Source organism: Anabrus simplex, chromosome 14, assembly GCF_040414725.1.
Source record: "Anabrus simplex isolate iqAnaSimp1 chromosome 14, ASM4041472v1, whole genome shotgun sequence".
Classification (NCBI taxonomy): domain Eukaryota; kingdom Metazoa; phylum Arthropoda; class Insecta; order Orthoptera; family Tettigoniidae; genus Anabrus; species Anabrus simplex.
In genome coordinates this window covers 3,906,946-3,924,741 of record NC_090278.1, presented here as the reverse complement: position 1 = coordinate 3,924,741, position 17,796 = coordinate 3,906,946, and the positions used below count along the sequence as shown (strand labels likewise).

Below are 17,796 nucleotides of genomic sequence, written 5' to 3'. Positions count from 1 at the left end.
TGCAATATTTTCGTTACGCTACTCTTTTGTCTGAAATCACCCAGAAAAAGATCGTGGTGCTTTACAGTACTTTATATCTTTTCCAGTTCTCGAATCAAATAATCCCGGTGAGGGTCCCATACACTGGGACTAGACTTACCAGAGACTTATATGCTCTCTCCTTTACGTCCTTACAACAACCCCTAAATACCCTCATTACAAGGGCCCGGATTCATATGCACTAAAAACTCGGAAAATATGTATGCTCATATGCACTAAAAACTCGGAATATATGCATGCTCATATGCACTAAAAACTCGGAAAATATGCATGCTCATATGCACTAAAAACTCGGAAAATATGCATGCTCATATGCACTAAAAACTCGGAAAATACGCATGCTCATATGCACTAAAAATAAAATAAAATACAATTATTAGTCCGATTGTTTTATTTTAACTCAGTGTTAAGTTGATAAACATGTTTAATTCCTTACAAAATGATGCACGTCAGTAAGTTTCAACAGTTTTTCAATGTTTTCAGGAGTCAATGACTTTCTGTTGTCGGCCAGAATTAATTTATACCCTGAAAATGATCGTTCTACGTCGACGGACGTAAATGGGTAATACTTGAACACTGCTCGGAACATTCTTCTGGCAAAAATGTAGGCATTTTTAGAGTTTAATCAGGTGGAACACTGCAGCAGACGAAGAACAAGTTAAGAGATGAATGCACTTGTTTAAGCAAATCTCGGGAGGCTACTGTAAGGAGAAGGAAAGTGTACTGTCAGAAAGAAGGAAATAGCTATTGTGAAAAGCGTCATTATCCGTCTACCTGCTTGTATTGCGACACTGAGAGCTTTTTTCTTGATCTGGGAAGGCTTCTCATGTTGCCAAAGGATATACAACATACAAAGTTAATTAAATTTTTCATTTCGTTCAGAAATCCTAGATAATCGAGCACACATAAGAGAAAAATATGTCTTTATATGCACTGTCACTCAAAATATGCAGTGACGTTCAAAATATGCATTTGGATATGCGCAAATGCATTTTTAAAAATTCCGGGCTCTACAGTTATTACCATGTGAACAGATCTGTAATTTGTATCTACAACTTCGTTAATGTGATTACTCAAATGAAGATCTTTCCTCATAATAACACATAGGCACTTACAATGCACCTGATCTCTTGACTCAGAATTGCTGCGTTCCAGTTTGCCATAGGAATTATAATACTGCTGAGGACAATTATGTTTCTACATTCCGATCATTAGCCTAGTAATAATGAATATATGTTGGGACATTGCACGTGTTAAAAGAGTCAGTAATTATCAGCGTAAGAGGGGTGGTGATCAGATGTCGATTATTTATTTTTTCATTAATTTACCCCTAATCTGCATTTAGGGACTGTCGCCCAAGTGGCTGATCCTCTATCATTTGTTTCGCTTGTCTTTCCTTAAATGATTTCAAAGAACTTGGAAATTTATTGAACAATTCTCTTGGTAAACTATTCTAATTTGTTAAGAAGGAACCCATATTTTTCAGGGTCGAGTAAACTCAACACAACTTAAAAATTCTCGAGACTGTCGAACACACAGGTTAAATATAATTATAACATACATGTAACAAAACACACACACACACTATTAAACAAAGAATGACATGTTTCGTTCTAGCAGGACATCCTCAGATTCTATCAGATAATAAACAGTGTTTGTAAATAACGGACAAAGTTTCGGCAGATTAGACAAATACAGAAGTATTTCATTAAGTTAATACGGTGACAGTTAAATACTCGTACAACGATTATTTGTTAAAACCTGTTCAAATTTTCACCAAACTCTCAATCATTGACAAGTTTACGCTACGTAAACAATGTGCCCCAGGGACTCTGAACTTTGGAGCCTGGGTTGGCGACCAGAGGGTCCTTAGCTGAGTCCTGGCATTGCTTCCACTTACTTGTGTCAGGCTCCTCACTTTCATCTATCCTCTCCGACCTCTCTTGGTCAACTCTTATTCTTTTCCGATCCCGACGGTATTACGTATGGAGGCCTAGGGAGTCTTTCATTTTCATGCCCTTCGTGGCCCTTGTCTTCCTTTGGCCGATATCTTCATTTTTCGAAGTGTCGGATCCCTTCCATTTTTTCTCTCTGATTAGTGTGATATAGAGGGTGGTTGCCTAGTTGTACTTCCTCTTAAAACAATAATCACCACCACCACCACCACCACCACGTAAACAATGTTTGTTTGTTTATCCAACCCATGCCCCGTTTCTCTGTGGGGTGGTGGTGGTGATTATTGTTTTAAGAGGAAGTACAACTGGGCAACCATCCCCTATATAACACTAATCAGAGGGAAAAATGGAAGGGATCCGACACTTCGAAAAATGAAGATATCGGCCAAAGGAAGACAAGGGCCACGAAAGGCGTTAAAATGAAAGACTCCCTAGCCCTCGCAAACTTAATAGCGTCGGGGTCGGAAAAGAAAAGAGTTGACCAAGAGAGGTCGGATAGAATAGATGAAAGTGAGGAGCCTTGCACAAGTAAGTGGAAGCAATGCCAGGTGTCAGCTGGGGGCCCCGTGGTCGCCAACCCACGCTCCAAAGTTCAGAGCCTCTGAGGCCCCTTTTAGTCGCCTTTTACGACAGGCAGGGGATACCGTGGGTGTTATTCTACCGCCCCCACCCACAGGGGGTTTTCTCTGTGGGGTCGGGTATGGAGTGAGATGAATCTGTCGTGGCGGGTTTTTATTACCGGATGCCCTTCCTGACGTCAACCTCATCAGAGGACTTAATGAGATGAAATGAATGATGTGATATATGATAGTAGGGAGAGGGTGAAATCCGGTGCCGGCACATAGCCTACTCCTGTCGAATAGCACCAAGGGGTGTGCTCAAGGCTTAACGTCCCCATCCGACGGACGAATCTCCATCAACAGCGTCATATGACCTCACTCCATATGAGCACTGCGGAGAGGTTTGGAATTAAATCCACGCTTTTGGCATACAATCTAGTGATTAGAAATTGTATACCACCACCTCCCCTACCCTGCCGGCCAACATTCTGATGGTGAAAATGTTTTCGACCACCGCGACTCGAACCGGCTAACCTCGGCGTCAGACCGTTTAGACTTCAGCGCCTTAACGTTCATGGCCACCAGGCGGGCATGCTACGGAAACAATACTGTAGATATATACACATGATTTAAGTGATTTGATAGAGACTGAGGATGTTCTTGTGGAACGAATAGTTTAATAGTGTTTAATAGTGTGTAATTTTTTACAGGTATGTTATAGTGTAATAATTTATATTTTGTGTGTGTTTGACAGAATGCAAAGCTTTTAATACTTCTCTTGAATTCCAGTGATGATCATATGCACTTTCTAACAAATAACATGTGCAAAGTGCGTGGCTGATGACGCCAAATAGATGGATATTTCAGCTGTAATTAAAGCTCATTATACCAATTTTAGTTGCCCTTCAGCGGTAATTATATATATTTATGAGCCAATTCAGACAACGGTATAACGTTACGACAGGAAACTCGATTACTATTTAATATTATTCTATTAATTGTAGCTGTTTTCGCGTATACACTCGAGTCTCGATTAACCGGGATAATGCAAGGTTAAGGCTTCCTGGATAAGTAAAATCGCGGTTTACCAGAAAAAAAGTTTAAAATAGAACAGGTGTACTGAAAGTACAGTTAAAACGATAATAAATTATAAGTTACTACTGCGTTGTTTTTTTATTAACTTACCCAGTACGTTCCAGTAAAAGTAGCACTTAGGACAGTTAATAAATGGTAAGATAAACAGTATTCGTTGAAACTAATAAGGCAAAGAAAAATACTCAGACTACCTGACTTTACTGTTTCTCAAAATAACCAGTCATGGTCTTCTGCTTGTGTGCCAAGAAACACTTTTCCTTTATTTTGCTTCTCAAGTTTCTGAAAACAAGTTCTTCGGTGATGAGAGCATCAACCTGGCAATATTACCCCGACCCTTTGTAATTCTGTATTACTGGAACTCCTAATATTCGCGCTTTTTTAGCGTTTTTGTTATCGCGGTTAATCCGCAATGCGGTTGATCCGATTACGGTAAATCGAGAGTTGAGTGTAATTAAACATTTTTGTGGGTCTTGATGTAGAAATCTGTCAAGCACAACATGTGAACAGCAATAGGGATAGGCCTATTGGACATTTCAGACATTTTTCAAAAGCCGCGAAATCCATTTATTTGTATTTTAGGAAAATTGCAGAAAACTGTCCGAAAAACCATTATCTCGAGTAAGATAAGGTTAACGTTAAATTTTAAATTAGCCATTTAGCGTAGCATTTTAAAAATACAGAGTGTCTTTGAAATTTATTTTTGCTAGGGGCTTTACGTCGCGCCGACACAGATAGGTCTTATGGCGACGATTTGAAAACGTTTATCAGCTGACGTTTTTCGACTGCACTCCTTTTATTTTTATTTTGGACTTATTTATTTTCACCTTGTACTCCTTCTCCAAGACTGTACCCATACCATTCAGCAGTTTCTGCAGATCTTCTGCAGTCTCAGATAAAATAACAATATCATCGGCAAATCTCAGGGTTTTGATTTCCTCTCCTTGGAGTTTGAGTCCCTTTCCAAATTCCGCTCTGATACCCTTTACCGCCCGTTCTATATAAACATTGAAAAGGAGTGGGTGTAGAGTGCAACCTTGCCTCACCCCTTCCTGGATTGCTGCATCTTTATCAAAGGCCTCAACAATTATCACTGCAGACTGATTTTAATACAGATTTTAGACAAGTTTTCGTTCTCTCTATATGACCCCAATCATCTTTAGAATCTCAAATAGCTTGGTCCAATCAACTAATTGAACTAGTAACCATTAATTACGTGGTATTGAAAGTGTTGTATTACTCTTTCACCGTTACTGTATTTTCAAATCTGTCATACCTTGGTTTCAAAATATGCTACATCCCAATTTGACCATCAAAACCCGCAACATCCAAATTTCTTTAACCTTGTTTCTTAGATACAACCTGTGACAACAAACTTCGGTGAATAGTCCTGTACTATCAACATAGATGAACAATGCACGACAGTGACCTTACTGTCCTTCAAAATAGTCCCCTCCCATAACTATGCACTGCTGAGATCGGCGATACATGCCCTGGAAACTTTGCAAGAAGGCTTCCTTTGGGATGGTGTTCAAAAGTCTCGTCACGTTTCGTTGGATGTCAGGGATATCGTCAAATCTCTTTCCTTTCAAAGCGAGTTTGATGTGTGACTTTTCGGCTCTGACATTTTTCTGACGAGGGGATTCCGGAGAACCGTTTCGTTTGAGGGTCGTATCTGAGACACCAGGTTTCATCCTCAGTGACAATACAGTTCAAGAAATTTGGTGTCGCATCCGCCGTTTCGACAAGATCCTGTGAAGTCTCTAAACGTGCCTGCTTCTGATCGTCGGTCAAGTGATGTGGCACAAGACGAGAACACGTTTCCCTCTTCCCTAACTTCTGGGTAACGATTTGTCGCACGGATTCACGGTTAATCTGCAGTTCATCCGCTATTATGCGCACAGTTAATCGCCGATCGTTCGTGATTAATGTCCTCATCTTCTCAATGTTTTCGTCACTGACGGCGGTCGCCGGTCTTCCGTTACGGGGGTTGTCAGAAACATTTTCCCGGCCTCTTCGAAAATGGGCGAACCACTCCGTACACACACTTCAAGGACAGTGCTTGATCTTCATAAAATGTACCAGCATCGCTTGCGTTTCTTTCGGTGTCTTGCCAAGCTTAAAACAAATCTGTACATTAATGTTTTGGTCGTTCATGTTCCTGTTCGCGGTTCAGAAACGCACTGAACACGCACTATGTCAAAAACGGCACACACACGACGCTCAACTAAACAACGTTGGGAACAGATGGTCAAAACCTGCTGCTACGCAGGTGCAGCGTTGTGTGTCGCCAGTGTTGCCGGATCGACCGTTCTGACTTCATTCACCGGACTTTGTCACAGTTTGTATTTCAAAAACCATATTCAATAAGACTCTTATAGAGAGTGTCCTACTTTCCAATATTCTTTCAGCATTGCACTATGGTTTATTCCTCTCTCCTCAGACCAATTTGGACTGGGTTTACTTTCATTCTTCCTTGCTATCCTTCCATTCTTAAAACTTTCTTTTTGAAAGTTCCTCTTTCCATACTTTCCTCTTCTCTTATTTTATTTCTTTCTAAATCTTTCTTGACCTCTTGTATTCAGTTCGTTGTTAACTTTTTCTCCCAAAGGCACTAGAATATCTGTTGTCAATCTGTCATCATCCATTCTATAGACAGGCTATGTCCAAAACAATATCATTATTAATCATTATTAACTATTTCTGTTTCGTCTTTCTTTCTCAGGCAAGAAGCTGGGGCTATGCAGTAGACAGACACCAGACCTTGATGTTTGTCTGAAGAAGAGACTTCAGTTTGTTTTGCCAGATATATTTAGGAACGGTAAGTTCAGTGATTAAATTGTACATTCCTCTTACTGATAATATCTCAATATTTTTTCAACTCTACTACTTCTGTCACAATGACGAAAGTTTTTCTGTTGTTGTTGTTTAAATGGCCTAACATTTAGGTCATCGGCAAGGCAAAACTTTTCATTGACCTCCCGAAAGGGGAAGGGCGGACCACCTAAAGGGTAACGCCCTATCTCTGGCCAGAAGTTTTCGGTGGCCTGGTTTGAAAATAGGAAACCGACAGTGGGGTTCGAACCTACTATCTCCCGAATACTGGATACTAGCCGCACTTAAGCGACTGCAGCTATCGAGCTCGGTGGTCTTTTGATTTGACCTGCGCGATGAAATATGAAATAATGATGAAGAGGGCACATTCACCCAGTCCTCGTGCCAGGGGAATTGAACCCGGTGTCCCTGTGACCAAAGGCTAGCACGCTAACCATTTAAGCCATAAATCCAATGCCAGGACCCAGCTAAGGGACCCGTGGTCGCCAATCCACGCTGCAATGTTCAGAGCCTCTGAGGCCCCTTTTATTCGCCTCTTACGACAGGCAGGGGATAACGCGGGTGTTATTCTACCGCCCCCACTCACAAGGGGATTGGCTACCACGGGGCCCTTAGCTGAGTCCTGCATTCCTTCCACTTACTTGTGCCAGGCTCCTCACTTTCATCTATCCTATCCGACCTCTCTTGGTCAACTCTTGTTCGTTTCCGACCCTGACGCTATTAGGTTTGCGAGGGCTAGGGAGTCGTTCTTTTTCTCGCCCTTCGTGGCCCTTGCCTTCCTTTGGCCAATATCTTCATTTTTTCGAAGTGTCGGATCCCTTCCATTTTTTCCCTCTGATTAGTGTTATATAGAGGATGGTTCCTCTTAAAACAATAATTACCACCACCACCACTTGGCCGTGCGGTTAGGTGTGCGCAGCTGTGAACTTGCATGCGGGAGATGTCGGCAGCCCTGACGATGGTTTTCCGTGGTTTCTCATTTTCACACCAGGCAAATGGTGGGGCTGTATCTAAATTAAGGTTGAGGTCGTTTCCTTCCCACTCCAAGCCCTTTCCTATCCCATCGTCGCCATAAGACCTATCTGTGTCGGTGCGACGTAAGGCCAGGGCAGTAGCTTGTGAAGCAGCCTTGACAACACAACAGAGTTCTCCGTTGGCTATTGGATGCAGCCAGAGCAGCAGAACCTTCCGTACGCTTGGCAACGCTGTATCTATCTGTCAAGCGGAGGCCGAGAGAAATTTTGGATGACTTCACCCATATTCACTAGATTTATGGTAAAAATGGTAAAATGGTACTAAGAAACAAACACATCAGTAAATGCATTCACTGAAGTTAAAACATTTTACATGAATAAAAACCAAACACTTTAAGAACAGTACTCACAAGCTCAATAATTATGGAGCGTTGGCAGCTTTCTCCGCTTAGTTTTTTTATCCTCACTGCTGACATAACTCGTGTTCTTCATCCGCTTTCTGCACTTATTTAACACGACATTGGAAAATGTACACAACATACAATCTGTCGCACCATTATTGTCACGCCCAAAATGACGGCGTTCAAACCAGAACTGTTGATTGTCATCTCTTCCAGAAGCAGCTCAGGATAGAGAGAACAGAATTTTTTTCATAATTTTCACAATCCAGGTAGTCTTCGTATACCACTGTTCTGCGGACACACACAACACAATGTGATGGCACCACTAACCCACCTCTCAAGTTCTTCAAAATAGGGATCACCTGTTTCATTCTTCTGCAGGAGACTTTAACAAGTGTCACAGCTTATCCTTCTGGATTTTGTCCTTAGTGTATACCCAGAAATGTACAGCATATTGCCCTTGACATATCAAACCGACCACCAAAAAAATTAACATGATAAAAGTGAATAACTTGTTTATTACTTCCATATTGAGCCCAATGACATCTGTCTTGATGGAATCAAGACATTTATAATTGGCTATAGCCAAACTTCACTTTTCCATACAATCACCACCACCACCGCAACCCTAGAACAGCCTTAATCATAATTTTCATCTCACTTTCTAGTACAGTAACATTGTAGTTACAACCAATAAGCTATACGTACTGACTAAACATACTTTCTAAGTTATCACTTTGAAACTTTCTTAGCAGTAAATATTTTTGCTTTCACAGTTCTAAACGAAACTTTTTGACTAGGGCCTAACTCTTCTTCCTTTTGGTGCAAATAATAATAATAATGTTATTTGCTCTACGTCCCACTAACTACTTTTACGGTTTTTGGGAGACGCCGAGATGCCGGAACTTAGTCCCTCAGAAGTTGTTTTACGTGCCAGTAAATCTACCAATACGAGGCTGACGTATTAGAGCACCTTCAAATACCACCGGACTGAGCTGAGCTTAGAAAGCCAGCTCTACAGTCCAAGCTATTCAGCCGGGCTTAGCCTTCACATTATTTCGATATTAGGCTCTATGTATGCTTATTCTATCACTTACCTCGTTATATATACTCGAACCTATGCGTGAAAAATTAAACGAAACACGAGACGAAATTCACTAGACATCAACACACACGGACAGATCCCATGCTTTCACCTTGGCCTCCACTGGACGTTGCCAAATTTACATGACTCCGGCTTGTAACTGTAGTCGGCTATGGTTGCAGCTCATAACACTTGAGGCTTGACGTTCACTGAACCAAGCACAGAAAAGTCTAGTGGAAGCCCACGTCCTGATCCCAGCATACGCCACTGGCTACATCCACCCGCTTTGCATGAGCCGAATTGAAAGACAATTTAGTTTCCTTTCAGGATTTCCTGAACTTGACCTCGAGCCTTCGGACCCTGCCTACATCCGAGAGCTGTCTGCGAAGTACCTCAATGGGAACTGGAGTGCGAACATTGTTACCAAGAACACCAAAACTTGGGGCTTGTCAAGGATTCTGATCCACAACGTCAGGTAAGTCTGAACGAATATACCGAGTCCAGTGGCGTACACAGTGCGGAGGGATTTGGGGGGATAAATCCCTTCTTCCCGAAATTTTGAATTTTAAAACTTGTGATTAATTGTGGCAACCATGTAAATGAATATTTTAGGTAGCTCATTGTTTTGCCTTTAATTTGAACTACACATTTGCCAACAATATGCTGATGCATCCATTAATAAATATACACTCACTGGCAAACATGCGAAACACTACGTATTTCAGACGAAATGTAATATTAGTCCATTTGAAATGTGGTAAAAATATTGCAATGTATCATAAGTTAATTAGCCCATTTGAGAAGTTTCAGCGCAATAATTCATCAAGATTATTATCGTGACAATCACAACAGTCCACCAACACGACTTTGGAAATATCGAAATCTGGAGCTCTGCAATGTTTCGTATGCAGTCCATTTGTCCACATGTTTTGAACACATTTCCATTGCCTCAGTAGCAGGTAATACCACCTCTAGCCGCAGTTACGGCTGTGATTCGATCAGGCATGCTCAGTATGCAACCTCGAATGTTCTCTTATGGTATAAGTTCCCATTCTGCCTGGAGCGCAGCCCCAGATTGAGCCAGTGTGTCAGGGGACGACTCTTAGCGCATCTCCCAAGCATGCTCCAGACATGCTCTATGCTCTGTCGTGCTTAGGTCGGGACTACGGGCAGGCCGCACCATGCGCTCAATTTCGAGTTCATCCAGGTACTCACGTATACAAACGGCAACATGTGCGCGAACACATTCATGCATCAGGATAAAGTTCTCGCCGATGACAGGTGCAAAGAGGACTATGTGATCCACTAAAATATCCTCGATGTGTCTGTGGGCTATCAGACTTCCATTCTCGACGAATACCAGCTCCATCCACGCATCAGTTGTAACCCTAGCCCAGACCATCGCAGAGCCTCCATTGAATGGTGTCCTTGCAGAGAAAGTACAGGGTGAATAACGTTCCCCGGACCTTCTCCATGCTCTCTCCCTTCCATCCGGTGCCCTCAAACAGAATTTGGATTCATCCGTAAACACCACTGAGCTCCACTGCTTTACGGTCCAGTTTTCATGGGTGTTGGCGAATTGCATCCGAGAGGCACAGTGCTCACATGTAAGCAGAGGTCCTGCGGCGGACCTCCTGGACTTTAAATTCGCTTCATACAACCTCCTTCTTACTGTCCTTTCGCTGATGTTCGTGCCCCGTACTTGCTGCAAACGATTTTTGGTCTCCACATTTGTTGTGTGTCGATCACGAGGAACTTACATGACGAGAAGGCGATCGTCGCGTTCAGTAGTGCTTCACCCACGACAAGAACCAGGCCTCCTGGTGTAGATATAGTCCTGTCTTTACCTCATAAAGTTCTGTACACGTTATTACGTCTATTACATAGCGCGTGCTGTGCCCATCCTCCACTAATGCGACGGCCGTTCAGGCGAAAGAGCCATTATGACTTGACTTAGGAGAGAGACCAACTATTGTAGACAAGCAATAATGTCCACAAAGATACGCGGCACGAGAATTCACAGAAATAAACTTCAATACAGCTGTTTGTGGTTATTCTTGTCCAAAGGCGGGAAACGGCAATATTGGTGTTGTGATGGTCACGCCCAATAATCATAAATCAATTATTGCGATCAAACTTCTCAAATGGGCTAAATTGATACATTGCCATATTGTTGTAATGTCATAATATTTCATTTTTGCGAGGTTTCAAGTGGAATGACATTAAACTTTGTCTGAAATACGTAGCGTTTCGCTTCTTTTTGCCGGTGAGTGTATACAAGTTTTTCTTCTAAGAGCGATCATCCTGTACCAATGTATTTATTTTCTGCGCTTAACATTTTGTGACAGCGATATTTTTCTGTTCGCTGTCTTACTAGTATCCACCGCCACTCCACAATGCTCTTTCTCAAAGGTTATTTACAGAATATGCCTGTACACAAAAGATTGAATGTGTTAGTTCTTTTGTATACACATAAACATTAACATGTGAGCGTAGAAAATATAAACCATAAGCTGATAAAAAACCCTCCAGGAGACGTCTGCTGTTGTAATCATCAACATGAATACAAATGGTTCTTAATTAAATAATTGTGCTATTTTGAAAGTTATAATTTAGTGTTTATAATTTTACAATATAGACTCAACATTATTTTATATAAGTCCTCAAACTTTAATATTTAATACCTCCCCCCCCTCCTGGGAAATAATTTATGCATATGTACCTGAGATAGTCTATTCTAAAATGTCAGAATAGGTATCCTTGAAGGACGCACAGGCGAATGTGTACGTATCAGTTTGAAAACAATCGGTGAGTTCGTTGTAACTACAAAGACGCATACACGAAATGCTGACAATTGCGTACAGTTTTATTTACAAATTACACACACACACACACACACACACACACACACACACACACACACACACACACACACACACACACACACACACACACACACACACACACACACTAATAACTACCCTCTTGAACCAAACACTGCTAAGAAGAAGAAGAAGAAGAAGAAGAAGAAGAAGACTGCAACACTTGCATGTCAATCAACTCCCAAACGCAACAAAATCACAACATACTTGACTGTCGACTTCCACTACAAGTCTCGTTAAAACAACTCAACTCAACTCCCAAGACTCCTCTTCATATACATTGCCTGGCCAGGCTTCTAGAAGAATATGACACAACATGTTTTCTCGTAATTTCGAGAGTCTCCAATAGCCTGTTTACAATGAAAGGAATTGTTTACACAATTCCAGTGGTAAGATACGTTGCTCTGGGATATTACCGTGTGTGTTGCACATCGTTACGCTGGATTTATACATCATATTTACAGGTAATAATAAATTATATACTATTAATTACGCGTTCTTACATTAAATAAACTCATACTAATGTACACACAGTAGATGTATCATGACATAACCTCACAAATAATACGTCACGATTTGTACCAAATAAAGTCCGTACATAACTACGTAAATAATAGTAATACTAATAGACCTAAACCACTTTATAGCCACACCTCACAAGTAATAATAATAATAATAATAATAATAATAATAATAATAATAATAATAATAATAATAATAATAATAATAATAATCGAGCTAGATATGTCCATTATTTACCCATGGGTTAGATAATTGTTTCCAAGTTATACTAGTCTATTGCACTTGCCTGATGGACTAAAACTGTGGATTTTTCCATCAGATAGTAATGGCGCTTTCCGACTCCGTGGCTGAATTGTCAGTCTTCGGTTCAGAGGGTTTCATCTTCGATTCCTAGCCGGGTTGGGGATTTTAACCTTCATCATTAGCTTTTAGAACTCCATTACCCTTAGTGTGTGCTTTCTGCTCCACTCCTAATTAATTTCTGCACTATGAACAGCTGCAGGAAGTGAACACAACAAAACTATCCAACATTAAATATAATTCTGTTACATGTTACATACTTGCAGTTAGAACACAATATAATTAATCCTTGTAGTTTTTCATTGTGTGGTACTTTTGAAAATTGTTTTCTCGAACACGTTTTGCAGTAGTAACTGTTTCTTTTCTACCACCTTACTTGTTCCTCTTTGAACAGATAGCAATCTTTATGTTGTTTTCCAGGTAGGTTCTTCAACATCAGTTGTAGATGGTTTTCCTCGCTTTTGAACTTTGTTACGTTCTTCGCCAACCAACTCATTGATCACCTGTTTCCGGAAAGTCTTGTGCGATGGAATGTCCAGTGCAGTAATCTTCGACTATTGCCGCTTACACTTGCCAGACGTATAATTTTAAACTTTTTGCTATAAAAGCATAGCTTGTTGTGTAGAGGGCCGAACGATCAACACCTTCCATCTCTGACGTGTAGCCAATAATTACGTTCGTTTCGCTAATTGTTCAACGACAGTTTCGCTTCTTTGTGTTAATAATAATAATAATCGTATGGCCTCAGCTACCGTGTGCAGACATTTGAATTTGACGCCATCTGGCTGTCTGCTCGTCAATTTCGACGTTCTGTTTTACTCTAGGCCCACTAGATGGCAGACCGAGTAAACCAAAACTCTCTTGAGCGTCTATGGCTGAGATTTAATGGATTTTATCTGGTAAACGCCAAATGTGTCACCAGAGATCTTCTACATGCCGACATCGTACGACATGGATTGTCGAATGGACTTTCTTCCGCCCTTCAAAAATCCGACTACCTCTGCCGGGTATCTTGGAACCGGAGGCCGACACTCTACCACTGATCCACAGAGGCAGCTTTTGTGTTAATAACTGAAGTTGAATTCTTTCCAGATGTTCAAAGCATCAGTACTGTTCACTAACTGTTCTAGACTATCCATTTCCTTGAGCGAAGGTGAAGCAGAAGCCATGTGTACGTTCAGTCTACATCACTTCCTATACTGGGGAGAAGAGAGACTCACAAGAGGTTTATAAAGGAATTATGAGCGATAACGGCGTCAGGGGTGGTTTGTGAGGAAGGGCGCGATGGTCCTGGAAGCGGAATAAAGGATGAATCTATTTTGTGTAGGAAGGTGTCGAAGTTATGAAGTTCGCTGGTTGTTCGGCCATGGAGGTTTAGATCTGCGAGGAGGATGAAATGCCGGATTGAGGTATGGAGATAGGTGAAGATACTTGTTGGACGATGGATGTAAAGGGGGGCCTGTTTTGGTGTTTTTGAGAATAAATCAGCTTGGTCTTGTTAATATTCAAGGATAAACCGTAGGTTTCACTGGTCCTCACGATGTTGTTCATAATGATTTGAAGATCACTAGGCTTGCTGGCTAACACAATAGTGTCATCAGTAAATCGAATGTTATTAATGACAAAGCTATTGATCTTGATACCTAGATTAACATCTTCCATAGCCTCTCTGAACACAACTTCAGAGTAGATGTTGAAAAGGAGTGGGGACAGGACACATCCCTGGCGGACACCTCTTCGTATAGCTATGTCCTCAATAGTAGTTGCTTCTATTTTGACCTCTGCCGTTTGATTCCAGTACAGATGGGAAATGATACGAAGATCACCAACATCTACACCAGTAGATTTTTAAAATCTCAACAAGTTTTGCATGAGATACGCAATGAAATGCTTTTCGGTAGTCGATGGAACAAGCGTGCACATCTACATTCATATCTAGGCATCTCTGGGTCAAAACATTCAAGGAGAAAAGAGCCTCACGAGTACCCAGTTCATTCCTAAAGCCAAACTGAGTATGTCCAACTTGGTGTTCGCATTTGAGGTAGATTCGAGTGTGGATGATACGTAGAAATACCTATAGCACATGGGACATTAGGATGATCATACGATAATCATTACAATGTGATGCACCAGCCTTTTTAGGTATGGAAATAAATAAATAAATAAATAAATAAATAAATAAATAAATAAATAAATAAATAAATAAATAAATAAATAAATAAATAAATAAATAAATAAATAAATCAGTGTACTGTCACAAACATTCGAGAATAATAAGAGTTACAAAGTCATTACTAGAGCCCGGAAGTTCAGGCATTTATTTTTGCTAAAATAGGCAGTAAAATAATTTAAATAGGCATTTCTAATGAAAAAAATGGGCACTGAAATAAGAAATGTGCTTTAATGTAAGCTACGTAACACACATCTGCATCACGTTTTAGTACTTAATCTTGCATCCTCCTGTGGGTGGGGATGATAAAATAGCGTCAACGGTATCCCCTGTCTGTCGTATGAGGAGGTGACTTTAAGGGGAACCAGGGCCTCTCAACTTGGGAGTGTGGGTTGGCGACCACCATTCCCTTAGCTGAGTCTTATTTGCGTCAGGTTCCTCGCTCTTATCTTTCCTGTCTGACCTCCCGTGGTCAGCTCTTGTCCTTTTCCGACCCCGACGGCATTAGATTTGCGAGGCCCAGAGACTCTTTCATGTTTGCGCCCTTCGTGGCCCTTGTCTTTCTTTGACCGATACCTTCAACTGAGTAGAGGTGGGTTCAATTCCCAACTCAGCCATCCTGGAAGTGGTTTTTCCGTGGTTTCCCACTTCTCCAGGCAAATGCCGGGATGGTACCTAAATTCAGGGCACGGCCGCTTCCTTCCTCTTCCTTGTCTATCCCTTCCAATCTTCCCATCCCTCCACAAGGCCTCTGTTCAGCATAGCAGGTGAGGCCGCCTGGGCGACGTACTGGTCATCCTCCCCACTTGTATCCCGACCCAGAATCTGAAGCTCCAGGACACTGCCCTTGAGGCGGTAGAGGTGGGATCTCAGCTGAGTCGGAGGGAAAAACCGACCCTGGAGGGTAAACAGATAAGAAAAAGAAGAAGATGGAGAAGAAGAAGAAAATATCGTTTATGTAAATGCTATTTTTTTATCTATTAATTTAAATTCATTTTGTCTTTATTAGTAATAGGCTACAGTACATTGGGATTATATATTTTTTTATTTTCGTTGATTAATTTTAATACATAAATAACAGCAGAAAATACTACAACTTAAGAAAAGGCAAAACATATGTTACGGTAGCTAAAACAGGCAAAAAAAAAAATATAACTGGTCCTACCGTTCTCAAACGTACAGAAACATGTTTGTCTCTGTGTGACACTTCGATATATCCGCCCAGATAAAAAAAATGCATTTTCTCTAACTTCCGGGCTCTAGTCATTACAATTACCGCAAACTATTATTAAATAGGCACGGCCTACTTGATGCGTCGCTATAGCTAGCTCTTAGCGCAGCGAGGGATCCAGTCGGCTGTGAAATAGGGAAAGGTGTTCTCTCGGAGACAGCTAGATGGCTCTACAGTACTGGAACAGAGCACAGTTGTTATAGGAGCGCTGGAAGTACGAGCTATTGTCCTGTCAAGCCCCAGTGGTGGTGGTGGTGATTATTGTTTTAAGAGGAAGTACAACTAGGCAACCATCCTCTATATAACACTAATCAGAGGGAAAACATAGAAGGGAACCGACTCTTCGAAAAATGAAGATATCGGCCAAAGGAAGACAAGGGCCACGAAGGGCGTGAAAATGAAAGACTCCCTAGCCCTCGCAAACCTAATAGCGTCGGGGTCGGAAAAGAACAAGAGTTGACCAAGAGAGGTCGGATGGAATAGATGAAAGTGAGGAGCCTGGCACAAGTAAGTGGAAGCAATGCCAGGACTCAGCTAAGGGCCACGTGGTCGCCAACCCACGCTCCGAAGTTCAGAGCCCCTGGGGCCCCTTTTAGTCGCCTCTTACGACAGGCAGGAGATACCGTGGGTGTTATTCTACTGCCCCCACCAACAGGGGGATGTCAAGCCCCACTCGACGTTGGAGTGCAAAAGGTTAGATAGAGCGTCATCCTCACAGGTCGGCGGTTGAAGAGTGGGCTGCGGCTGGTCTGACAGCTCTGCACTCCGACTGACCAACCGAGCAGAGGAGGCGTGGCCGCGGTTCTGCTGTGGATCTACACCTCTGCATTCGGGAGACGGAGAGGGGCTGGTTCCCACCGTCGAGTGTCCTGAGAATGGTTTTCCGTTTTTTTCCCATTCTCCTGCACTAAGGCGAATTCCGGGACAGTTCCTAGTATAGGCCACGGCCGCCAACCCTCTCACCTTCTCCGCAAATCTCCCGGCCTGAGAGAAGGCGTTACCGTCTAAGAGGCCCGCCTCCCCCTTCAGGGGAGGAATGTAAACATTTTAGCATTAGTAGTATCCTCACAGACGTGCAGTTCGCCCACACGGTGTCAACTCGAAAGACACGCACCGGGCACCTTCGGAGGCCACACGTCAGCAAGCAAGCATTGAGCAAGCCAAGCCACGTGGCGATAACATCGTTGCCATGGAAACAGACCATTCTGGACCACAGTTAGTGAACTTTTTCTCTCTGCTAGCGCTAAACCTAGGACTCCAACTCCAGACCCTAGTCAGGCTCGGTGACAGGATTCTCGGGTCCCTGGGCGACTGAGGGGTCCGTGCCCCTAAATCCCGATCCCCCCACCCTCCATCTCACTTTATTTAGACCAGTACTGCGAATTGCAGGTTATTTTATAACCAACACTTACCTCATTATCGGCCCCTGGCGGCGGAGTTTCCACCAAAAATTGGTGCAAAATTTGTATCGGTGCAAACGTGATGCATTTGTGGTGCTAATAAGGTGCAAAAGCGACAAACGATGCACCGATTTAACACCAATGAACAGTGCACCAAAAATGCACCATAATTACACCACATATTTTTTCACATTCATTTACACCATTTTACATCAACAAAGTTGGTGCAAGAAAAGTGACATTTTACACCATAGTTACACCAAAAATGGAGTACATTAATGAGACAATTTCTGCAGCAAGTTCGCGCTAAAAGCATACCAAGGATTTTCTTTCAAACTCCTTTATTGTCAA

General features: G+C 42.0%; 1 protein-coding gene across 1 annotated transcript in view; it reads left to right on the top strand.

Moving 5' to 3' along the window:
• The window catches only part of LOC136885464 (protein takeout), a 50,821-nt gene that overhangs the window by 10,782 nt on the left and 22,243 nt on the right, over positions 1–17,796 (top strand). The window contains exons 2-3 of the mRNA XM_067158026.2: positions 6,372–6,467; positions 9,268–9,415. Of these exons, the coding sequence (XP_067014127.2) occupies positions 6,372–6,467; positions 9,268–9,415 (244 nt within the window). The remainder of the gene's footprint in view (positions 1–6,371; positions 6,468–9,267; positions 9,416–17,796) is intronic.